Below are 20598 nucleotides of genomic sequence, written 5' to 3'. Positions count from 1 at the left end.
TGGTCATAAGGCAATGCCGCCCTCTTAATTCGATGGAACGGGTCTTCCTCCAGCGTCAGGCCGCCGCAGCAGGCCCTAAGTAAGCCGCGCTGCAGATTCAGTCCCGGTCAGTCCACACTCAACATCTGCCGGGTCAACTCTGTGAGTGCTTGGCTCAAAACCTTTTCGTTTTCTGTCCCTAATTGAACTTCGTATCACTTCAGTTGTTGAATCACGAGCAAGTTATGCTATCTGGATACTAATTTTGATCGGGGGAACACTCGTTTTAAATAGTTTCCGTACAAATGATTTGCCGTTCATTAACGCGATGCTTCCTTTTGGTAAACTCACACGTAAACAATAGGTCGCACATTACGTGCAGATTGCACACAGAATCATTAAGAACCTTTCGTTAACACTGTCCTGCAATTTATTTACAAAAATTGCTTAGAAACTTAAAGTTATAGCATAAATGCATTTTTTTTTTTTTTGAAGTAGCGAACGAACGAACAAATCGGCAGGGAATATGACCCATAGAAATGATCAAAATAAACGGAGAAAATAAGAACATTTTCGTACGTTTAATAATCGATCTCTCAGCCCCGCACAGTTTCTGCTGAGCTCGGGATTCCAATTGCACAGGTTAAAACCATGGGTTCAGCCTCGTCCATTTGAATTCTGGGCATTAACTTGGATACAGTTGTTTTCCAGGCCTCACTGCACAAGAAAAAATCGATAGGATATTTTTGATCTCGTCCACCTTCCCACTGTTCTAAAACGCGAACTGCTATCTTTGCTCGGCCACTTAAACTTCAGATGCGCATAATCCTGCAAGGATTTAAACTCTCACCACCTCTTCGCGTTTTTGATTAACGCGCAAGAAGACGAGCATCGGCCCACCAGGCCCCAACCTACTCCTCCCTTTGCTCAGCCTCACACCAGAGGAACTCAATTTGTCCAGGTAAATTTCTCCACTGCCGCAGCAGTGATGTCTTCTCCGCTCCCGCAGGAGCTCATTTCTCCAGGTAAGTTTTCTGCTCCCGCAGGAGCTCTGTTTCTCTGGACACAAGTTTGACCCATGCTTTTTGCTTAAAGTTGAAGACCCAACTTTGTGTATGTTTTGTAAAATTCCCTTATCTGTCAAACATGTTTTATTAGATTGTTCTGCCCTTCATGCAAGCAGAATGCTCTTTTATGAAGTTTCTTCATTGAAGGACATATTTAATGAGATTATGCCTGAAAAGGTTTTGGATTTTTTATCATGTTAATTTAAATATATATATATATATATTATATAATATGACTTGTTTATATTTGCTTTGTTTTTATTGTATTTATATGATATTTGTATTTTTGTGATTGAATTTTTGCCATGAAAATAGCTCTGAATGCCGACATGGCATTAAATAAAATAATCTGATCTGTTTCTCTGGCTATTTTCTCCACTGCCGCAGCAGTGATGTCTCCTCTGTTCCCGCAGGAGTTCTGTTTCTTTGGCTATTTTCTCCACTGCCGCAGCAGTGATGTCTCCTCTGCTCCCGCAGGAGCTCTGTTTCTCTGGCTATTTTCTCCACTGCCACAGCAGTGATGTCTCCTCTGTTCCCACAGGAGCTCTGTTTCTCTGGCTATTTTCTCCACTGCCGCTGCAGTGATGTCTCCTCTGCTCCCGCAGGAGCTCTGTTTCTCTGGCTATTTTCTCCACTGCCGCTGCAGTGATGTCTCCTCTGCTCCCGCAGGAGCTCTGTTTCTCTGGCTATTTTCTCCACTGCCGCAGCAGTGATGTCTCCTCTGCTCCCGCAGGAGCTCTGTTTCTCTGGCTATTTTCTCCACTGCCACAGCAGTGATGTCTCCTCTGCTCCCGCAGGAGCTCTGTTTCTCTAGCTATTTTCTCCACTGCCGCAGCAGTGATGTCTCCTCTGCTCCCGCAGGAGCTCTTTTTTCTCCAGGTAAGTTTCTCCACTGCCACAGTAGTGACGTCTCATCTGTTCCCACAGGAGCTCTGTTTCTCTGGCTATTTTCTCCACTGCTGCAGCAGTGATGTCTCCTCTGCTCCCGCAGGAGCTCTGTTTCTCTGGCTATTTTCTCCACTGCCGCAGCAGTGATGTCTCCTCTGTTCCCACAGGAGCTCTGTTTCTCTGGCTATTTTCTCCACTGCCGCAGCAGTGATGTCTCCTCTGCTCCCGCAGGAGCTCCGTTTCCCTGGCTATTTTCTCCACTGCCGCAGCAGTGATGTCTCTGCTCCCGCAGGAGCTCTGTCTCTCTGGCTAATTTCTCCACTGCCGCAGCAGTGATGTCTCCTCTGCTCCCGCAGGAGCTCCGTTTCCCTGGCTATTTTCTCCACTGCCGCAGCAGTGATGTCTCCTCTGATCCCGCAGGAGCTCCGTTTCCCTGGCTATTTTCTCCACTTCCGCAGCAGTGATGTCTCCTCTGCTCCCGCAGGAGCTCCGTTTCCCTGGCTATTTTCTCCACTGCCGCAGCAGTGATGTCTCCTCTGCTCCCGCAGGAGCTCTGTTTCTCTGGCTATTTTCTCCACTGCCGCAGCAGTGATGTCTCCTCTGCTCCCGCAGGAGCTCTGTTTCTCTGGCTATTTTCTCCACTGCCGCAGCAGTGATGTCTCCTCTGCTCCCGCAGGAGCTCTGTTTCTCTGGCTATTTTCTCCACTGCCGCTGCAGTGATGTCTCTGCTCCCGCATGAGCTCTGTTTCTCTGGCTATTTTCTCCACTGCCGCAGCAGTGATGTCTCCTCTCCAGTACCTCACTATTCAGAATTAATATTCCTGTTAAAACCCCTACGTGATGCCTCTTTCTCTGTCCAGCGAGCATTGGTCTCCCAGCGGACGTTGCATGCATCTATGTTTCCTCTTTCTCTGTCCAGCGAGCATTGGTCTCCCAGCGGACGTCGCATGCATCTATGTTTCCTCTTTCTCTGTCCAGCGAGCATTGGTCTCCCAGCGGACGTCGCATGCATCTATGTTTCCTCTTTCTCTGTCCAGCGAGCATTGGTCTCCCAGCGGACGTCGCATGCATCTATGTTTCCTCTTTCTCTGTCCAGCGAGCATTGGTCTCCCAGCGGACGTCGCATGCATCTATGTTTCCTCTTTCTCTGTCCAGCGAGCATTGGTCTCCCAGCGGACGTTGCATGCATCTATGTTTCCTCTTTCTCTGTCCAGCGAGCATTGGTCTCCCAGCGGACGTAGCATGCATCTATGTTTCCTCTTTCTCTGTCCAGCGAGCATTGGTCTCCCAGCGGACGTCGCATGCATCTATGTTTCCTCTTTCTCTGTCCAGCGAGCATTGGTCTCCCAGCGGACGTTGCATGCATCTATGTTTCCTCTTTCTCTGTCCAGCGAGCATTGGTCTCCCAGCGGACGTCGCATGCATCTATGTTTCCTCTTTCTCTGTCCAGCGAGCATTGGTCTCCCAGTGAACGTGGCATGCATCTAGGTTTCCTCTTCCTCTGTCCAGCGAGCATTGGTCTCCTAGCAGACATAGCATGCATCTGTTTTTCCTTCTCCGTCCAGCAAGCTTTGGTCTCCCAGCGGACGTAGCATTCATCTATGTTTCCTCTTTCCCATCCAGCAGGTATTGATTTCCCAGCAGACACAGCAAGAAATCTCCCGGCCGGGCTTCCAAAATTTGTCACTCCGCCGTCGGCCGGTAGAGCCCACCAGTCCGACGCTGTGAGCTGCTCCCGTCGGAAGCTACATGGGCCCTATCGGTCGGCCATCTTAGATCTCGCTGCTCCCCGCCCATCGGTCGGCAGAGATCACCCGTCATTCCCAAATCTTGCTGCTCCTCATTCGTCAGCCAATAGGGCCCGTCCGCCTAGCGCAGTGAGCTGCTTCCGCCAGAAGCAACATGGGCCCTCCTGGTCAGGCGGCATAAATCACGCTGTTCATCGGCCGGTAGAGCTCACCTGTCTGACGCTGTGAGCTGCTCCCGTCGAGAAACTGTGCGAGCCCTCCCAACTGTTCCAAATTACGACTGCTCCCCGTTCGTGAGCCAGCAGGCCCTCCTGGTCAAGCAACCAGGCTTATTCTCAAAACGCCAGCCCGCCAAATTCTCTGCGTTTTTGGGGGTCTTTAGTCTGGCGGCTGTCCTTTGCTCTTTTTGCCTTTTGGGGGAGTACTCTGGGTTCGGGCAAAATTCAGAGCTCGGAGCCCTCCCCCCGGACAGCACGCCAAATACGCATAATCTTTACTCTGTTTAATTGATGTAAGTGTGAACTCGTGAAATGATGTTTTATTAACAAAGTTCGGGAGGAGCACGTTCAGATAATTAAACCTAATTTAACACACGTGGAGCACATTCAGATAATCAAACCTAATTAGACAAGAGTGGTGCTTAATCAATGAGTTAATCGCTGTGTATATATACAGCAAACTAACCTCCGTTCATTGACAGTTTAACAGCATCCCTCCACCACCCCATCTCCTCACTTATAGTCCTAATACTCTTACAACAATGGGGGGAGTACTCTGGGTTCGGGCAAAATTCCGAGCTCGGAGCCCTCCCCCCGGACAGCACGCCAAATACGCATAATCTTTACTCTGTTTAATTGATGTAAGTGTGAACTCGTGAAAGGGAGGAGGGGCTCATATGATGTTAAAGCGATTAGGTGTCATAAGCTCCCAGAAAATTCAGTTGACAAATTGTAATTACAAGTTTTATAAGAACGTGGACGCTTTTTACAATTCACAATCTCGTTTATGTAAATCTAACATGGCATGAATAAGGCATGCCAAGAAATATGAAAGTAGGGCTGATTTCAGTTATCCGGATGAATGGACTGATAGGCTATAGCGTTGCCATGGATGACTGCGAATATTAGTTAATGTTATCTGATCACTGAATGCTGTGATTGACCAACCATAATCAAATATTCCACAGTGGAGTTAGAAATACAATTACAAGGAATCACAGAAATGACAGAGCAAAGTCGTAGGCTATTTACAAGTAGGAAACTCACAATACTATACACAAATTGCAGAGTAGTGACGTTGGAAGGGGCATGTTGATTTGACGTTGGAAGGGGCATGCTGATTTGAACCATGGGGGGGAACAGCAATATATAATATAGATAATTTAATATGTCTGTATAGAGATCACTGATTAGAAAGCAAATCGAACGTTGTTAGATAAAGTTAATCAGTCAACTTTCATTGTTTGCTTTAAAAACAAAGTTGTAATTCCATGTGAAAATACTAGAAATTAATAATTTTCATCATTTGAATTCAGATGAAGTATTTGGGTTTATTTGTCGCAATATAAGACTTTTGCTTTATGCCACTTCCATGATATGTTTTCGACTTGAATGCGAAATAACAAGTTCCAAGTGCTGATGCATGGTAGGCCTACTTTTAAAAAATAAGGAATAAAAAGATGTGACAGTGCTGTGCAGTTACACAAAAGTACAAATTCTATGATTGGGCATCCATTATGACTGATTCATAAGAAACAGAGCTGCTTTCCAACAACACCACCGGAAAGATGGTATGCATCATTTACAAGACAGTCTCAAATTAAGATTGCCGTTGACCATGAAAACGGAATAATCATGTGTTTTACCACTAAAAGAGCAATTAAAACACATCAAAGTGTTGGTCTGTGTGACGGAGAAGTTATGCTATTTTTTTGGTTCTTGGGTTGTTTTTTATTTGGTTGGTTGTGCGCTTTCCCCTGTTTGAGCTTTAAAATGGGCATGGAATGTGAGTATGCGTGTGCTAGACTGTGGCGGGACTGTGTGTCTGTGAGGGATGTGGCACAACGAGGAAACATGGGGCAGATTCTCATGCAAGTGATTGTGTGTAGAGAGACTCGCTTGTGTGCGTAAAGTGTTTATGCTGTTTATGTTAGTGAATGTTTAGGCATGAGTGTGTGTGTGGACGTGTGGGTATAGTCCTCTATTCTTTTGGCACCAGTAGAGTCAGTGCTGCTACCACAGCTTCCAGTATGGGCCACCACAATTACACGAGGCCAGCTTTCCCACGGGGAGGGGCCACGGAGAGAAAAAGCACTAAAGGAATATGACCCACACAGAGGAACAGGCAGGGTAGATATTTTGCTGTCAACATGAAAATAAGGTAGTCAGATTGAAAGTTTCTCCGGATTAGGAAACCTGAGCTGAGCTTGTTTCTTTAGCATGGAACTGGGAAGTCTTTACCATAAATTGTATTGTTGCTTTGATGCAGTGCTCAACATCTTACCCCATTTCTATGCAGACTGTGGCTAATTTAACCCAAAATGCCATCAACAAAATTATGTCAGGGTTTCCCAAACTCGGGTTTGAAGGAACTGCAGGGGGTTTGTAAGTTGATGAAAAGGTAATGTATAATTAAACCATAAAAAATTAAACATTTCAAAATAATAAAAATAAAACAAAAACGAAGTAAAAAAATTTTTTTTTATGCAGTGTGGCCTTTGACGTGCAATTCCACAAAACTGAAAGACATACATTAGCAATAGGCTGTTTTAGAAAGGACAATTTAAAAGATAAAAAAGAAGAATGAATGAGAATCATTAAATTCTGAATCATTTTATGAAAATTAAGTAATTATGTAATCAATAAAAACATAGCTGTAAACTAATTATGAGTATTTTAAAATGTGATAATACAATTTAATAATAACAACAATTTAACAATTAAAAGCATATACTTTTTGGAATCTGATTTCATACTCCAGATTACATCAGTTACAGCCCAGCACTGATAATGACTTCGAATTAGTGAATTAGAATTGCACAGAAATGTAATGTACAGTAAATGAGTCTATCAAACTGCCCTACAGTACATGATCCACTGATAATAGTGTCTCATCCTCGTATTAGCTATCAAAAGATTCATTGTAAACATCATTGCCCTCTACTGGTCATGTGGTTCTCAAACTGGGGCCTCAAGTAACTTCCAAGGGGCCTGCGGGATGACTATACAGCCTCACACACAAGTTGACCTCCAGAATCAACCTGCCAGTCCAGAGAAACAGAAAATGAAGCAACTGTGACCATCAGTTCTAAAACACTTAGACCTAACAGACACATTAGAACAAAGAAAGAACCAGTAATAAACATGTATATCCATTTACAACAATTAATGATTAAAGTTGACAACCGACACGCATAAGCATTTCACATATCATAGTAGTACATTAGGTTGAAAATAACATAATATTCCATAATATAAGTGACAGTAACCTATTTATGAAGCAGCGGAGACATATTTCAGTGTCTTTGTTTATTATGTAGTTTACAATAATATGAAAATGATGTTGCCGATGTTGACAAGCTATAGCAAAATACATTTATTGTTATACATTGATATTTGTAAGTGTATTTAAAGGGAGAGACAGTGAGCTGCAGACTAGGCTACGTGCCACTTGTTTGCGATGATGGATCCGCCACAATAATGCTTGCCAAGGCAATTTAGCCATTCTAGTGTAAACACCCCTAACGCCTTGATTGTGAAGTTGTGTAATTTTCCACTATCCATCTTCCCTGTGACAAACAACCACCCAGATTCAAAATGATTATATTTTTCGAGACTCTGTTAGACAGTTTTGTGTCATTTTTTCGAGATCAAGTTCCTATAATATTTGACGGGATTTATAACTCCCCTCCAAGTGTATGACAGTGTATATTATAAAGTGTTGCTCTGACGCACGTGTACCTGCAGCACCATGGACAGCAACACAACCAATCAACATGCCATATTATAATAGGCTCATTTTAAGAACGTTGCATATAAGGGTTTTTCTGCAACTACGGGCACTTTTAATTGCCAGTAGTGAAATTTTAGATTTATGTTAAAATCTGTCATTTGATGTTTCATAAATATATTCACAGTGCCATTACACACCTTGACAAAAAATATAATTACTGATTAATGTGATTAAATATAATATTATGAAGCATTTATAGCTCAAAACACCATTTTTGTTAATGCATTTTAAAACATAATCTTTAATTACTTAATTTTTATATCAGATTTACAAATGAGGACGTCATTTGATTCACAAGTGAAGTTTATGGAGATTTTGGTCACTTCTGGGTACAAATTTGTCCCCAAAATACGGTTAAGTACGTGCACGTACACACGCGCGCACAAACACCCACTTATTACTATTATTGCTGTAAGCTGTATTACTGCCATACAAGATTTTCAAAAGCCAATCACATTTGAGCCTAAAATGAAAAGCAAAACAAGGTAAACAACAGTAAATATTACTGTAAAAGGCTGCAGTCACAATACAAATAAACTTAAAACCGACTAAGCGAAATTTATTTGACAGGATTATGTAGGTCGGCAAAGTATACATCATACATTTTTACTTTGGATTACATTTTAGAGAAAGTGGAAGTCAGTGGGAGAGTATTCATATCTTGGATTGATTTTTTTTAAAACAAATACTTTAATGCGTTTATTTAATAAGAATGCTTTAAATTGATCAAAAGTGACAGTAAAGACATTTAGAACATTAAACAAACCTTTCTATTTCAACTGGAGCACTGGATGCTGAAAATTCAGCTTTGCCATCACAGGAGTAAATAACATTTTAAAATATATTCAAATAGAAAACAGTTCTTTTAAATAGTAATATTGTGATATATTATTACATTTCACAATATTCATGTTTTTACTGCATCTTATATCAAACAAATGCAACTTTGTTGAGCATAATACGGTGGCCCAGAACCACAAGAATCTTCTTTCAGAACAATAAAAAAATTCTTAGCGACCCCAAACTTTATGCCCAGTAATACAAGTTCTACCTTAAAAAACAAATGTATAAATTGAACTCAAACTCAACACTACATTTGTCTATTCCTTTTATTGTTTAATCATTAGGAAAAAAGCACGCAGTAAGGGGGCCTTGACAGCGTGCAGCATCGTATCCTGTGTGTGTACAGAGCTGATAGGCCAGAATAATCATACTGGGCAGCTTAAAGCCTTTACACGCTCAAAGCATCTCTCACCGAGGCACGATGATGTGCCGTAAGCAATTGTTTAGTCCATTTGACTACGTTCATGTAAAATGCATTGTTTTAGAACTTAGCCGAGCTTTGGCTTTCGTTAAGATGCAGAAAATCAAACGGTATATATCAAGTCATTGAAAAGCAGCTTGTTGCATTAGATGCTGATATTATACTTGTAGTTTTACATACTGCATTACCTTATTAAAGAGGTAAGTAAAGGATGCTTATAGCAAATAATACTTAAGAGGGGGAAATTCTGAAGCATTTTAGACCCCTCACACCAGTCAGGGTCAGTGTAGCTTAAGTGGCTGGATACAAAGAGCTTTGATGATACAAAAACAGAGCCATGATCATCTGAATATTACTTTCAGATTACACCTGAAAAAAAAGAAGTGAAAAATAATATATACAGTTTGGTAAGCTTGACAAGTCACATTTCTACACAATGAACCATTATTGTGAGAAACACTTTTGATTTCCATGATGTTGAAAACCGATCTTCTCATTCAACTGCCAAGTTTGGTTCTACCTGAGTTTGTGTATCTATCAGGGGTGTATATGTCCCATCTTGTCTTTTAACTATTGCATATGACAACTAAGAGACTGTTCAGCTCCTAAAATTCACACAGACTACTAACTGGGTTCAGTGCGCCCCTTCTGTCAAATTGAACACCTGTCCTGCAGGTTTCTCTAGACTGCTCGCTCGAGATAATACCAGGTGAAACTGCTGTATATGAGAAATGAAAGAAAACAGTTTTAGCGTGATAAGAAAGTTACTAGTTTGCACCTTATGCATCTTTCCCTCTCAAAGGAAGCGTTAAGACGGTCTTGGAATGCACAATATACTATATAGAGTAAATATTGCCGTTACTACAAGCGTGATTACTGTAGATACATAGAGTGGCCTCCCTACCACTAGAGGCACCAGAGAATTTAGAGTGTCAGGCTTGGCTGTAAACAACCACGTCAAGCCACTTTGGAACAAGAGTATGACTCGGCTCATCGCTTAATCGTCATCAATAGCCTCTCTTTTCGATTCATCCAGTTTCCTCTCCATGAGTTGAGAGGCCGGGCTTGGAAGAGACACAACTTCCACAGGAGGTAGCATGGCACCTTCTGGCTCAATGTCTTTTCTCTGGGAGAGATCCTCCTGGAAACAAACCCATCAGATTCAAACAAACAATACTGACCACAAAAGCAGTCCGAATAGTGCATTTACAACAACCTGCTCAGAGAAACGCTGACTCATGACTTGATCTCCAAACTCCTGAGTCTCAACCTCTTCGCTGTTGGAGTGGCAGCTGGGGCTCGGCACCTCTATCCCATGGCTCTCTAGTATGGCAGCCTCTGAGTGAAACAGAGACAAAGTGTTTAGTATAAAGAGATAACGACGGCATTTTAAATCCTGCAAAGGCTTACCTTTCAAGAAAAGTAAAGAATGTGTCAAACTGAAATGAATGCTTCCAATAAAAATAAAAATCTAATTGCCTGTCCACAAGTCACAGGATTATACACTAACATTCAAACGTTTGGGATCAGTTTTTGTTTTTTTAAAGAAATTAATACCTTCTTTAGCAAGGATCCAATAAATTCATTTAAAACCACAGTAAAAAATATGTATAATGCTACAAAAGATTTCTACTTCAAATAAATGCTGCTCTTTCAAACTATCTATTCATCAAAGAATCCTGAAAAAATGCATCATGGTTTCCACAAAAACATTAAGCAGCACAATTAATTGAAAAAAGTTTCTTGAACAACAAATCAGCATATTAGAATGATTGCATGAGTGATGATGATGCTGCTGAAAATTCAGCTTTGCCATCACAGGAATAAAATTAATTTAAATTGTAACAATGCTTTACTGTTTTTACTGTATTGCTTGTTTGTTATGCGTTTTGTTTAAATAAATGCAACCTTGGTTTTTCAAAAAACATTTTCATAAAAATTTAATTTAAAAACTTTTGAACAGTACTTCATAATCACACAAATAGACAGCCCACAGACAGGCACTATGTGATTTTGTTACTGAAATATTCGTTTTGGAGGCTTAATGCGTGAAATATTCCACATGGAGTACTGGAGGAAAAAACTAAAACTTTAGGCATCCTAGATAAACGTCTGATTCGTGTGTCACTTAAATCAGTGAGTGTCAGACTATCATTGTTACAGTCTCACCTATGTTGGCACGTCTCTTCATTTCCTTCCTCCGATTGGCAAACCAGTTGTACACTTTGAGCGCAGTGACTCGTTCAAATTCTGACAGTTTGCATCCTGAAACAACATTTATTCAAGAAATGTATCATTTAAATCCATAAGTAAATTGGCAGTCAGTGAGGCAGGGGTACATTTGCAACAAATATGGCATGGCTATGATACGACTGGACTGTTTCTGAGGTTGCTTAGATACGGATTGCAATCACTTACCAGGTTTTTGAATGACAGCATTACAGGCATTGGCAATTTCCTCTCTTTTGGCCTCATCAGGATACTGATTCTCTATAAAGAAACTGATAACAAACGCAGTGAATCAGAACAAGACTTGGAAACCAACCAATAGGAAACGGTAATGGCCTTAGAAAACTGATTAATGAAATAGGCTACTTTTATTCACAACATTTATGACAATGACATTAAGTGGAAAAATGCTTGAGAATGGAGACAATGTTCCACTTTTATGGGAACACAGTCACCATAGCTCACTATGAAATTAAAAAGACGACAATATGATGATTGTGCCATCACAATAAATTCAGAATTCCAACGGTAAATAAAAAAATCCTGGATGGTTATTGTTTTTTTTATATTAACTGATAATATGTCAAAATTGGAGTGAATTCATTGTACTATGCAGTTATCACTCCCATAAATAGTCTCTGTGTAAAAGGCTTGAAGCACTTGGAAGAAGAGTGAGGACCGTATTTAACTGCAGCATGTATTGTCTTTGTGAGTTTTATCTTAAAGGAGCCATGCATATGTTCTTTTACAGATGTCACCCTGAGAATCTATTACAATCCAAATAGTGCCAAAGACAGTAATGCTCTGTCATGTACCTCTCCATGATTGACTGGCACTCCTTCCTCCAGGTGAAGCGACTACCTCTGCGCAGTCTAAAAGGCCCAACCGCTGCCCTGTCTGCGGGACTTGCAGCCAACCTCCAGTCGGGCTCCTCTTTAACCAGAGAACGCATGGACAATGTGGTGCCTGTTATGAACATTATTGCACACAAACCAAAATAACAGTAGAATATGAATTCACTGCACATGTAGCTAAATACAAACTAAAGGGATGGTTCACCAGAAAATACAAATACAAGTCCATGCTTCTCTTTTCCATGCAATGAAAGTGAATCATGGCCATAGCTGTCCCTGGTCCCCATCCATTTTCATTGCATTTCATTTTCTGTTAAATTTCTCACTTTGTGTTCCACACAATATAAGAAAATCATAAAGGTTTAGAATGACACAAAGGTGTTATTTTTGATGAACTATCCCTTTGAGTCTAAAGATCCATTCTAAAAGACTTTAAAGCCATCTTTCCACTATTTCTGACATTTGCATACAATTGTCACATTTAGTGCCATTCGCACAGAACTTACATATTGGTCGTGAAGAATAAAAGTGTTTGATTATTTTTCATACAACGCAAAAATGACTGTCAATACGTCTAAAATAAAAGCATTGCACGGTTATTATTGTAAACTAAAACCATTTAAAAAAAAAACTTTCTTCACTTGAAAAAAAAAACATACAAAAACTTAAACTTATTTTATTTCAGCTAGTTGACAAGGCAACATTTCTTATTTTAATTTAGTTTAATAAAATAGTTTTCAAAAATAACTAAAACTGAAATAAAAATGAATTGGAAAAAAATGATAGACATGTTAAAAAAAGTCAAAAACATAAAACAAAATTACTAAAACATTATCCAAAAAATTATAATGAAACTGAAAAATATATAAATAAAAACAAACTCAAAATTGTATTAAAAACTATAATAGTATCTTAAATGATACTAAAAATAGTAGTATTAGGTTTTCTAGGGTTAATCAAATAAATAATAATCCTTATATAATAATTATTTATGTAGTGTTTAAAAAAAATAGCATTTTAGTGCAAAACTATTGGTACTGTAACTATCAACTTCCGCTCAAAAAAGTACTGATTAGAATACATCACATGAGTTAAAAAAAATAGAAGAGTTCAAATAGAACTCTACGCATCTCCCATACTACTCTCCATTGGAAATGAATGACTTCTGGTGTATTGTTTGTTGATAGTGAGATAGTGAAAAGGTGACTCAAAGGGAACAAATATAAATTTTCCAAACCATTCGTACTGAAGTAAACTTAAGCAGTGTTCCCCTGCTGCATGGACGTTACCTGACTGGGCTTGGTGAGCAGAGTACCAGGGGAGGAGGTGCATCAGCAGTTCTCTCTGCCTATTCCACGGAGTGTCAGTCCTGCTCCTGGGGACCTGAGCATGCTGGTTTTCACTCCATCTGATTCCTTTAACCCATTTGGGCAATCAGAAAACTGTGTTAACTAGGTTCCCTTCGAGAGGCCGAAAACTTGCAATTAATGGTGATGACCGTAAACAAATATTAACATAGTGCTCAATGAAAATCCTTGTAGATACTTAAAGTAAGTAAAAATTAATTGTAGATAGCAGCGTTAATAGACATTCGATGTGATTAGGTTTTTGGAGCCATGCTCAATTCTCTAGCGCTGCAGAGAATGTAAAAGCGTCATGCTCAGGGCTTTGTTAGTAGGGTCGGGTGTTAATTGCACTTCAGTGCAAAGCGGACATGAAAACCAGCATTTGACAAACCCAGGATCAGGACTGAGAGCTACAGAAGAGCTTTTAACCTGGGAGGTGAAGAGCAGAAGAGGTCCTGCAGGGCTTCACATTACTTAATTAGCTCCTTCAAGCATCAACATGTTTTCTGTATTATAAATGCGAGAGTTGGTGGTGTTACAGCCTAAAAGGCTTTAAAGCTCATTTCTGACTGCAACAACCTACACTTCTTGGATGTGGCAAGAACAGCATTAACCTAAGCACATAACTGATGGGAAATTACACCAGTTGATTTCATTTCAATTCAGTGCGGCGACATGGCATGTCCTTCCAATATATTGTCTTTATCAAACACTGAATTTTCAAATGTAAAGCCCTTAAGGACCATGCAAACTTTATAGGGAAGATAATGCAGAATGGCAAGTGAAGCCCCCCGACAAAAAATAATAAAATAAATACTGAATATAAGCCAGCCCCAAGCCTAAAATCCAGGCCACGCCCTTTTTTTGGCAAGTCATCTCCCTGCTGAGGAGGCACAACTCACCTGGGCTGTTACGCTCCAGCAGGTACCAGCGATAGAACGCCCTGCGTTTGGAATCGCTCATCTCAAGCCCCTGCTGCAGAAGCCACTGGGAGATGTAGCTCTGACTGATACCTGCAGAAGATAGTCACAGTCATAAAAAAGGAAACGTGTGACAGAAATGACAGGAAAATACCACCCGAATAAACCAAAGATGCCAGGGTTAACTAAAACTATTAAAGACATTTTGGTTCATTTAAATAAAGCTGAAATAAAATAAAATAGAAATATTAGATGAAAAACCTAAATTTACGTTGGTTTGGCAACTAACTAAAATAAGTTTAAGTTGATGCACTAAAATTACTAGCTGGAAATAAATAAAACTGAACTAAAAAAAAAAAAAAAAAAAAAAAAAATAGTGATATTACAGAAAAGGTAACACTATAATACAAGTTCCCAATAGTTAACGTTAGTCAATACATTAATTATGAGCAATGTATTTGTCACAGTACTATTCTATTGGTAGTTAATAAAAATACAACTGTTCATTATTACTTTATGTTAGCTCAGGTCCGTTACCTAATATTAACAGATGCCACTTTTGAAATAATAATGTATTAGTAAAATGTTGAAATTAACATTAAATGATATTAATAAATGATTTAGAATATTTTTTCATTGTTAAATTATGTTAACTAATGTAGTTAACTTAATGAACAAATGGAATCTTGCTGCAACAGGTTTCCAAAAACGTACAAAAGCAAAATAACATTACAAAATAACAAAAATAAAATAAAATGAAAACGGAATATATAAAAGCTAATTCAAAATACTAATAAAAACTATAATGGTACATACATATTACATTGCTTCATTCGATTGGTGTGGTTTTATATAGATATGCAGGCTCCAGACATTTTTAAAATATTGTTGAAGTAAAATTAAATAAAAGTCCTGCATGTGATTGATGTAATATTGACTTCCAACCAACTTTAATTTCAAACAAACATCTTGCTTTTTTGACACACACTATTATGAGTAAAAAAACATATGTCCTCAAAATAAACTGATTATTGATAGTAAAAGCATTTGTACTCTGTATAACTTCATATCCGCATAAGATCCCGTGTTGATCTTTCAGTGTATAGTATAATCTGTGTAATAGTCTGTGTAAAGTAATGGGAAATGTATTAACTAAGGGTTGAAAATTCAAACTGAACTTGGAATCAGTTGCTTCCGTAGACTGAAGCAAGTTTGTTGTGCAGTCATATTCAATATCCATCTTCTCTATGCACGCGTTTAATCAGCTCTGACCTCTTTGCAGCAAGATATTATCAGTTTCACATGCTTGCTGATTTTTTTCCTCTATGTCAATGTTTTGGTTATCGAAGTTGTGGTTGGCATAGATTTTCTCTGTCTGACATTCTTGATGTGCAAGTAAATAAAAACATTACTAATACATTTCTCCTGTTCAGCACAGGAAATAAAGAATACTTTGTGAATGTAGAGTAAATGAATATAGGTTAAATGGTTTTAGTAAAAATACAGACATTCTCTGATGGTTTTGCATGATTTCAAAATTAGCATGCACACTGTTTTTTCCATTGCCAGACTGAAAGCATACAGAGTACCTGTGACTTGTCCAACAATTGCCTGTGAGATCCTTCGGTTATTGAGAAAAGCTTTTATCTCTTCTTTCACAAGGTTACTGTCTCTCCTACAGTCCAAACAAAGACAAGCATAACATTGACAAAGTCAAAACATCAGGTTTTAATTTTCATTAAGCATGAAAAACGTCAGTTGCTTTAAAAGATTTGATAAAACGTGGGGTTTTGCATAATATATGTTTAAATGGGGAACATATTTTGTGGCAGATCCAAAGCAGTTACAAGAAAAGCTACAAAAAGTATCCATCTGAACCAACTGTCCACCTGACCTGATTCAGAAAGATCGGATTCATTCCACTTGTTCTAGGAAAATTACACTGTTGCTCAGGGACGTTCACTGTCATTATCAGCTGTTATATTAATCTCTACCTCTCAGTAGACCTGAGAAGAGAATCCCACAGAAGCAGCTGATATAGTGCTCTCATAAAAGATACCTCATGTATTCCTCCACCTTCTCCTCCAGATCCCAGTCTTCTTCTGCCAAGTCGTAACTAAACGACCTCTGAACTCCGCTGGGTGGGTACAGGGGTGGAGGCGAGGCATCGTAGCTGTTGCTGGGTGATAATGCAGCATCTATAACAGGGGTCTGTGTGGTGGCTGAGGTAAGAGAGGAGGAGGAAGAGGAGGAGGACGAGGGGGCAGCGGGGGTTGCGGAGGTAGGGGCGCTGGGTGGGGCCGAGTGATTGTTGCAGCATGGGACACGATGGTCTGGATCAAGCCTCTCTAAAGACTCAAGGGCTTGAATGATCTGAGGTTTGGTCATCCCTGACAGCCTTAAACGCTGGAGCAGGTCGATCTGTTCAATGGTATAGCGTGGCTCCACATCACAACACTCCATTCTGACATCTGTGGGAAAAGAAATGAGACAAAGAAAATAAAGCAATTTATGTTGTTTTGATTTTATATTAAACATCAGACGGGAAGCGTGTAGTTTCTGCACCACTAATGTCACCACAACAACAAAAATAGCAGAACAGTGGGGTTCTGGGGTTCTGGGAGTAAACATTGATTGATTTCTTATGACAACTTATAAACCTTTAAAGACAGAGTTACTGTGAACTACAAGGTTGTTAAATCAATGGTGTGTAATGTTGTTGAAGCCAACAGCTCGCTTTATTTGAACTTTATAAAAAGAATCACATTTAACAGCAGAATACCTAGTGAACATCTACATTACCCATGATTCTGCAGAGAAATATCCACCAATCATAGAATAGAGACAAGCTAATTGCGCCGCCCACTCTCATGAAGCACTGCAAATGTAATAGTCAATTTCCCAACACTCCCAAACAACTAAAATATTTTAATACTTTGCATTAATATTTCCTTCATTAACGCTGTTACACAGTCTTGTACTTTGATTTGAAGCCAAAAAACAATTACAATCCAGTTATTTTTTTAGTTGTGATTCACAATCACCTCATAGCTGGTTGGTTTGGTTAGTGGCTTATGAGTCTTAAACTAAGACAAAATACTTTCGAAACCAAAGCCGCTGAAATGTGGCTGGACACTCTAGAAGAGAAAAATCTGCTATTGGTCAGGAAAACTGATGTCCCTCCCCTAAACTCATGCCATTGGTTGAGCCAATGTTGCTGTGTCAGGCTGATTGGAATGCTCAAACAAACAGAGCGCATTATGAATGGAGAAGGGACTTGTTGTAGTCTTTTTTGCACAGGAAAAAAGAAGAAAAAGCAATATGGATTTTTTTTGTAACTTAAAGTTTAGTATGTTCCTTACACTTTGAAACTATGTATTGTTAAAGCACTATACAAATTAATGTAAATTGAATTTAACCGAATAACAAAATGCTATTCCATTAAACTTGGAATACATCAAATGATAAAGACCACTTTAATTATACTTTTATGATACTTTTTTTTCATTTTGGAGCCTGACACCCCCAGTCCAAATTTACTTTCATTATGTAAAAGAGTGAGCGGGATTCTTTAAGAATTCACCTTTTAGGCTATATTTCACAGAATAAAAAGTCATACAGGTTTGAAACATGAGGGTGAATAAATAATGACAGCATGTATTTTTTTAATATTGGTGAATTCCAAAAGTTACACTGGACACATCTAGTTATTCTTCTATATTTTACATTACTGCCAATCTCATACATCTCTCTTATCTATCTTTCTTATCTATCTATCTATCTATCTATCTATCTATCTATCTATCTATCTATCTATCTTTGTTCTTTACAATTCTTTAACTACCTTGCAGTTGCAAACACTGACATTCATTCAGGAAATGCAAATCTAGCTTGATTAACTTAATTGAAAAAAAAATGCTTCACATCATATTTGTTGCCCTACCTGATATTTGAGGTGATAATCGGCCCGTTGGGAGCGGTTCTGCGCGTGGAGCCACAGCAGGAAGGCACCACTGTCGCATGGTCGAGGAGTCACCCGCAGGGGACAAGGGGGGGGCTGTCAAAACATCACAATAACTACTAACAGCCAGTCAGCATGTGTCGGTTATTCATGCTAGAGTAACGATACAAACAACTCGACTACGTCTGCTTTCATAAAGACCTTCAATAACAGATAATGCACGTCTGTAATCATGATTTTATTTTGTGTCAGACTCGCGCTAACTGGCTAGCCCCAGCGGGCACGCGCTGCTGTGCAACTGCAATACAAAAATGAATTATCTTCGCCTTTGTTTTCACACTTGCAGCTGAACCCACTGACTTTGGCACGGCATTTACTTCTGGCACACAACGCGTAAAAGTCATGCACTACTACAAAAAAAAAGAGCTGCTTTAGGTTTTTAACGGATTCGCGTCTCACAATATCACTTGTAAGTGCGGGTATGAAATGCCTTCATAGTAGCACAGCTTTGATGCACAGAGCGCTAAAGTAACTGTAATGCCGCTAGCATGAAAAGCTATATGCCCAGCACGCAGTTATCCGCCTTACCTCCCCGCGCTACCGTCAAACTGCAGCCGGAGTTGAGCTGGTGCAGCTGGAGAGCGGTCGGTGCACACCCTGGGTGTAATCCTGGCCCTCCTGTGCGCTCACTTGCACTCCGAGGAGCTTCAACTAGCTAATGAAGGTGATCCGAGGAGGGTCACATTGTCCTGGGATGCCGCAGCATAATATTACTGGATATATGGAAGTCAACAATTGACCTCTCAACCCGCAGCGACAGTCCCATGTGGATGCAGGAAGTTGATGCCAGAAGATACTCCCATACGTTTACTATCTTTAATGACATTGAAAAAGATTTCGCAAGTTCTTTTGAGCACATTTTTGGGAGTAGATGTCGAATATAAAATGCGTACGTACTTTTTGTCAAGTTTGTTTACGTTTGTCAGATTTCGCAGGACTGCTATTCTGTATGGATTTATGCTTTCCTCTTTTGCACACAGCAATGTGAATGTTTATAATGCACCAGGAATGTTACTTGCACTGTCGACATGAGATTCATACACGACCACAAATAAATCTTTTTTTTTTTAAATATAGTAATCCTGTATCATTTAATTATTGCAATGTGCAAGATGAGTCACAAGTCCTTCATCCAGCACAATCAATTGAGGCTTCTACAACAAGAATGAAAAACAAAACATAAATCAAGATATAGACTAAACAATACAATTAGCCTGAATACAAATAAACAAATCCACAGAATTACTAAAAAGATTTAATCATCAACACCATAATTTAGACGCCATATATTTTAGTGAACAATGTAATACTATTTTATTATAGCCTATTGGATAAAATGCATTTTTTTATAAAACAAATAAATTACAAGAGTCCCATTTGTTAACATTAAGCATTAGCTAACATGAACTAACAACCAACAATGTGTTCTCTTCTATGGAAATGTTTTTTTAACCCTAGAATGCATGAACCAAAAAAAAAACCTATATAAATGCACAAAGAGGGGTCAAAATGACCCATATTGGATTTAATGATTTTCTTATTATAATTCAAATAATTGGTGATACAAAAATGTTTTAATATATCAAACATGTTTATTTGTTTCCTTTATGCATCACAAAAGATTACATTTATTCTATTTAAAATGCAGTTGTACTTTTTCTAAAAAAAACTAACCAATTTAGGTCTAATGTAAAGTATATTAGTCTCAACCTTTACTACATTTCTCACAGAACATGTGAAAATTATCTTTCCAGACAGAGACAGAACTTTCCACATAAGATTTGCACCTTTCTAAGCATTACTTTTGGCCAGAGTTTGCACCTCTTCCTCTTTTTTTTTTGTGACCTTCAGCTGTCATTTCACATAGGCCTACTGTTTTTCACCTACTATATAGTAGGGAGATATTCATATTGAAACACAGAGTTGGTGCAAAAAAGTCAACTGATTTTTAAGTAATCCATAAAGTTTAACAAAATAAGTATTATTGACAAAAATATATCCAATTAAAGCTGCAAGCAGCCTTACGGGGCCAAGCCCTTATGCTTGTTTGGCTTGTTTGGATACATAATTTATTAAGTTGGCTTGTGAGTTACTGAACTTACTGAAATCCTATTTAAACTTCTTTTTTTACTTAACATAAAATGGCTGACTCTAGCTCCCCCTAGAGCTTTAACTCTACATACTCCAAACTCGACTCAGACACTCAGACTGTTCCGATTCGAGTTGCTATATCTTTTCTAACTAATTTGACTTTCAGATTTCTTAAAAATT

General features: G+C 39.1%; 1 protein-coding gene across 3 annotated transcripts; it reads right to left on the bottom strand.

Moving 5' to 3' along the window:
• Positions 1-8226: 8226 nt before the first annotated feature.
• On the bottom strand, positions 8227-19128 carry LOC143702409 (homeobox-containing protein 1). Of its 3 annotated transcripts, none has more exons than XM_077196261.1 (11): positions 18856-19018; positions 18250-18383; positions 16366-16777; positions 15896-15981; positions 14289-14399; positions 13330-13455; positions 12002-12152; positions 11376-11458; positions 11127-11222; positions 10174-10295; positions 8227-10098 (listed from the first exon to the last, which is right to left on the bottom strand). In XM_077196261.1, exons 2-11 carry the CDS (start codon positions 18326-18328, stop codon positions 9955-9957), a joined length of 1410 nt encoding a protein of 469 aa, XP_077052376.1. In that variant the 5' UTR covers positions 18329-18383; positions 18856-19018; the 3' UTR covers positions 8227-9954. The 3 variants fall into 3 exon arrangements, with proteins under 3 accessions (XP_077052376.1, XP_077052375.1, XP_077052377.1); XM_077196260.1 differs by having other exon boundaries at positions 18250-18362; positions 18856-18973; XM_077196262.1 differs by lacking the exon at positions 13330-13455 and having other exon boundaries at positions 18250-18363; positions 18856-19128.
• Positions 19129-20598: the final 1470 nt, after the last annotated feature.

Source organism: Siphateles boraxobius, unplaced genomic scaffold (genome assembly GCF_051911475.1).
Source record: "Siphateles boraxobius isolate OS27281-9 unplaced genomic scaffold, OSU_SipBor_1 35, whole genome shotgun sequence".
Taxonomy (NCBI): domain Eukaryota; kingdom Metazoa; phylum Chordata; class Actinopteri; order Cypriniformes; family Leuciscidae; genus Siphateles; species Siphateles boraxobius.
Note: the sequence above shows the minus strand (reverse complement) of the source record. Positions and strands in the feature narration are given on the sequence as shown.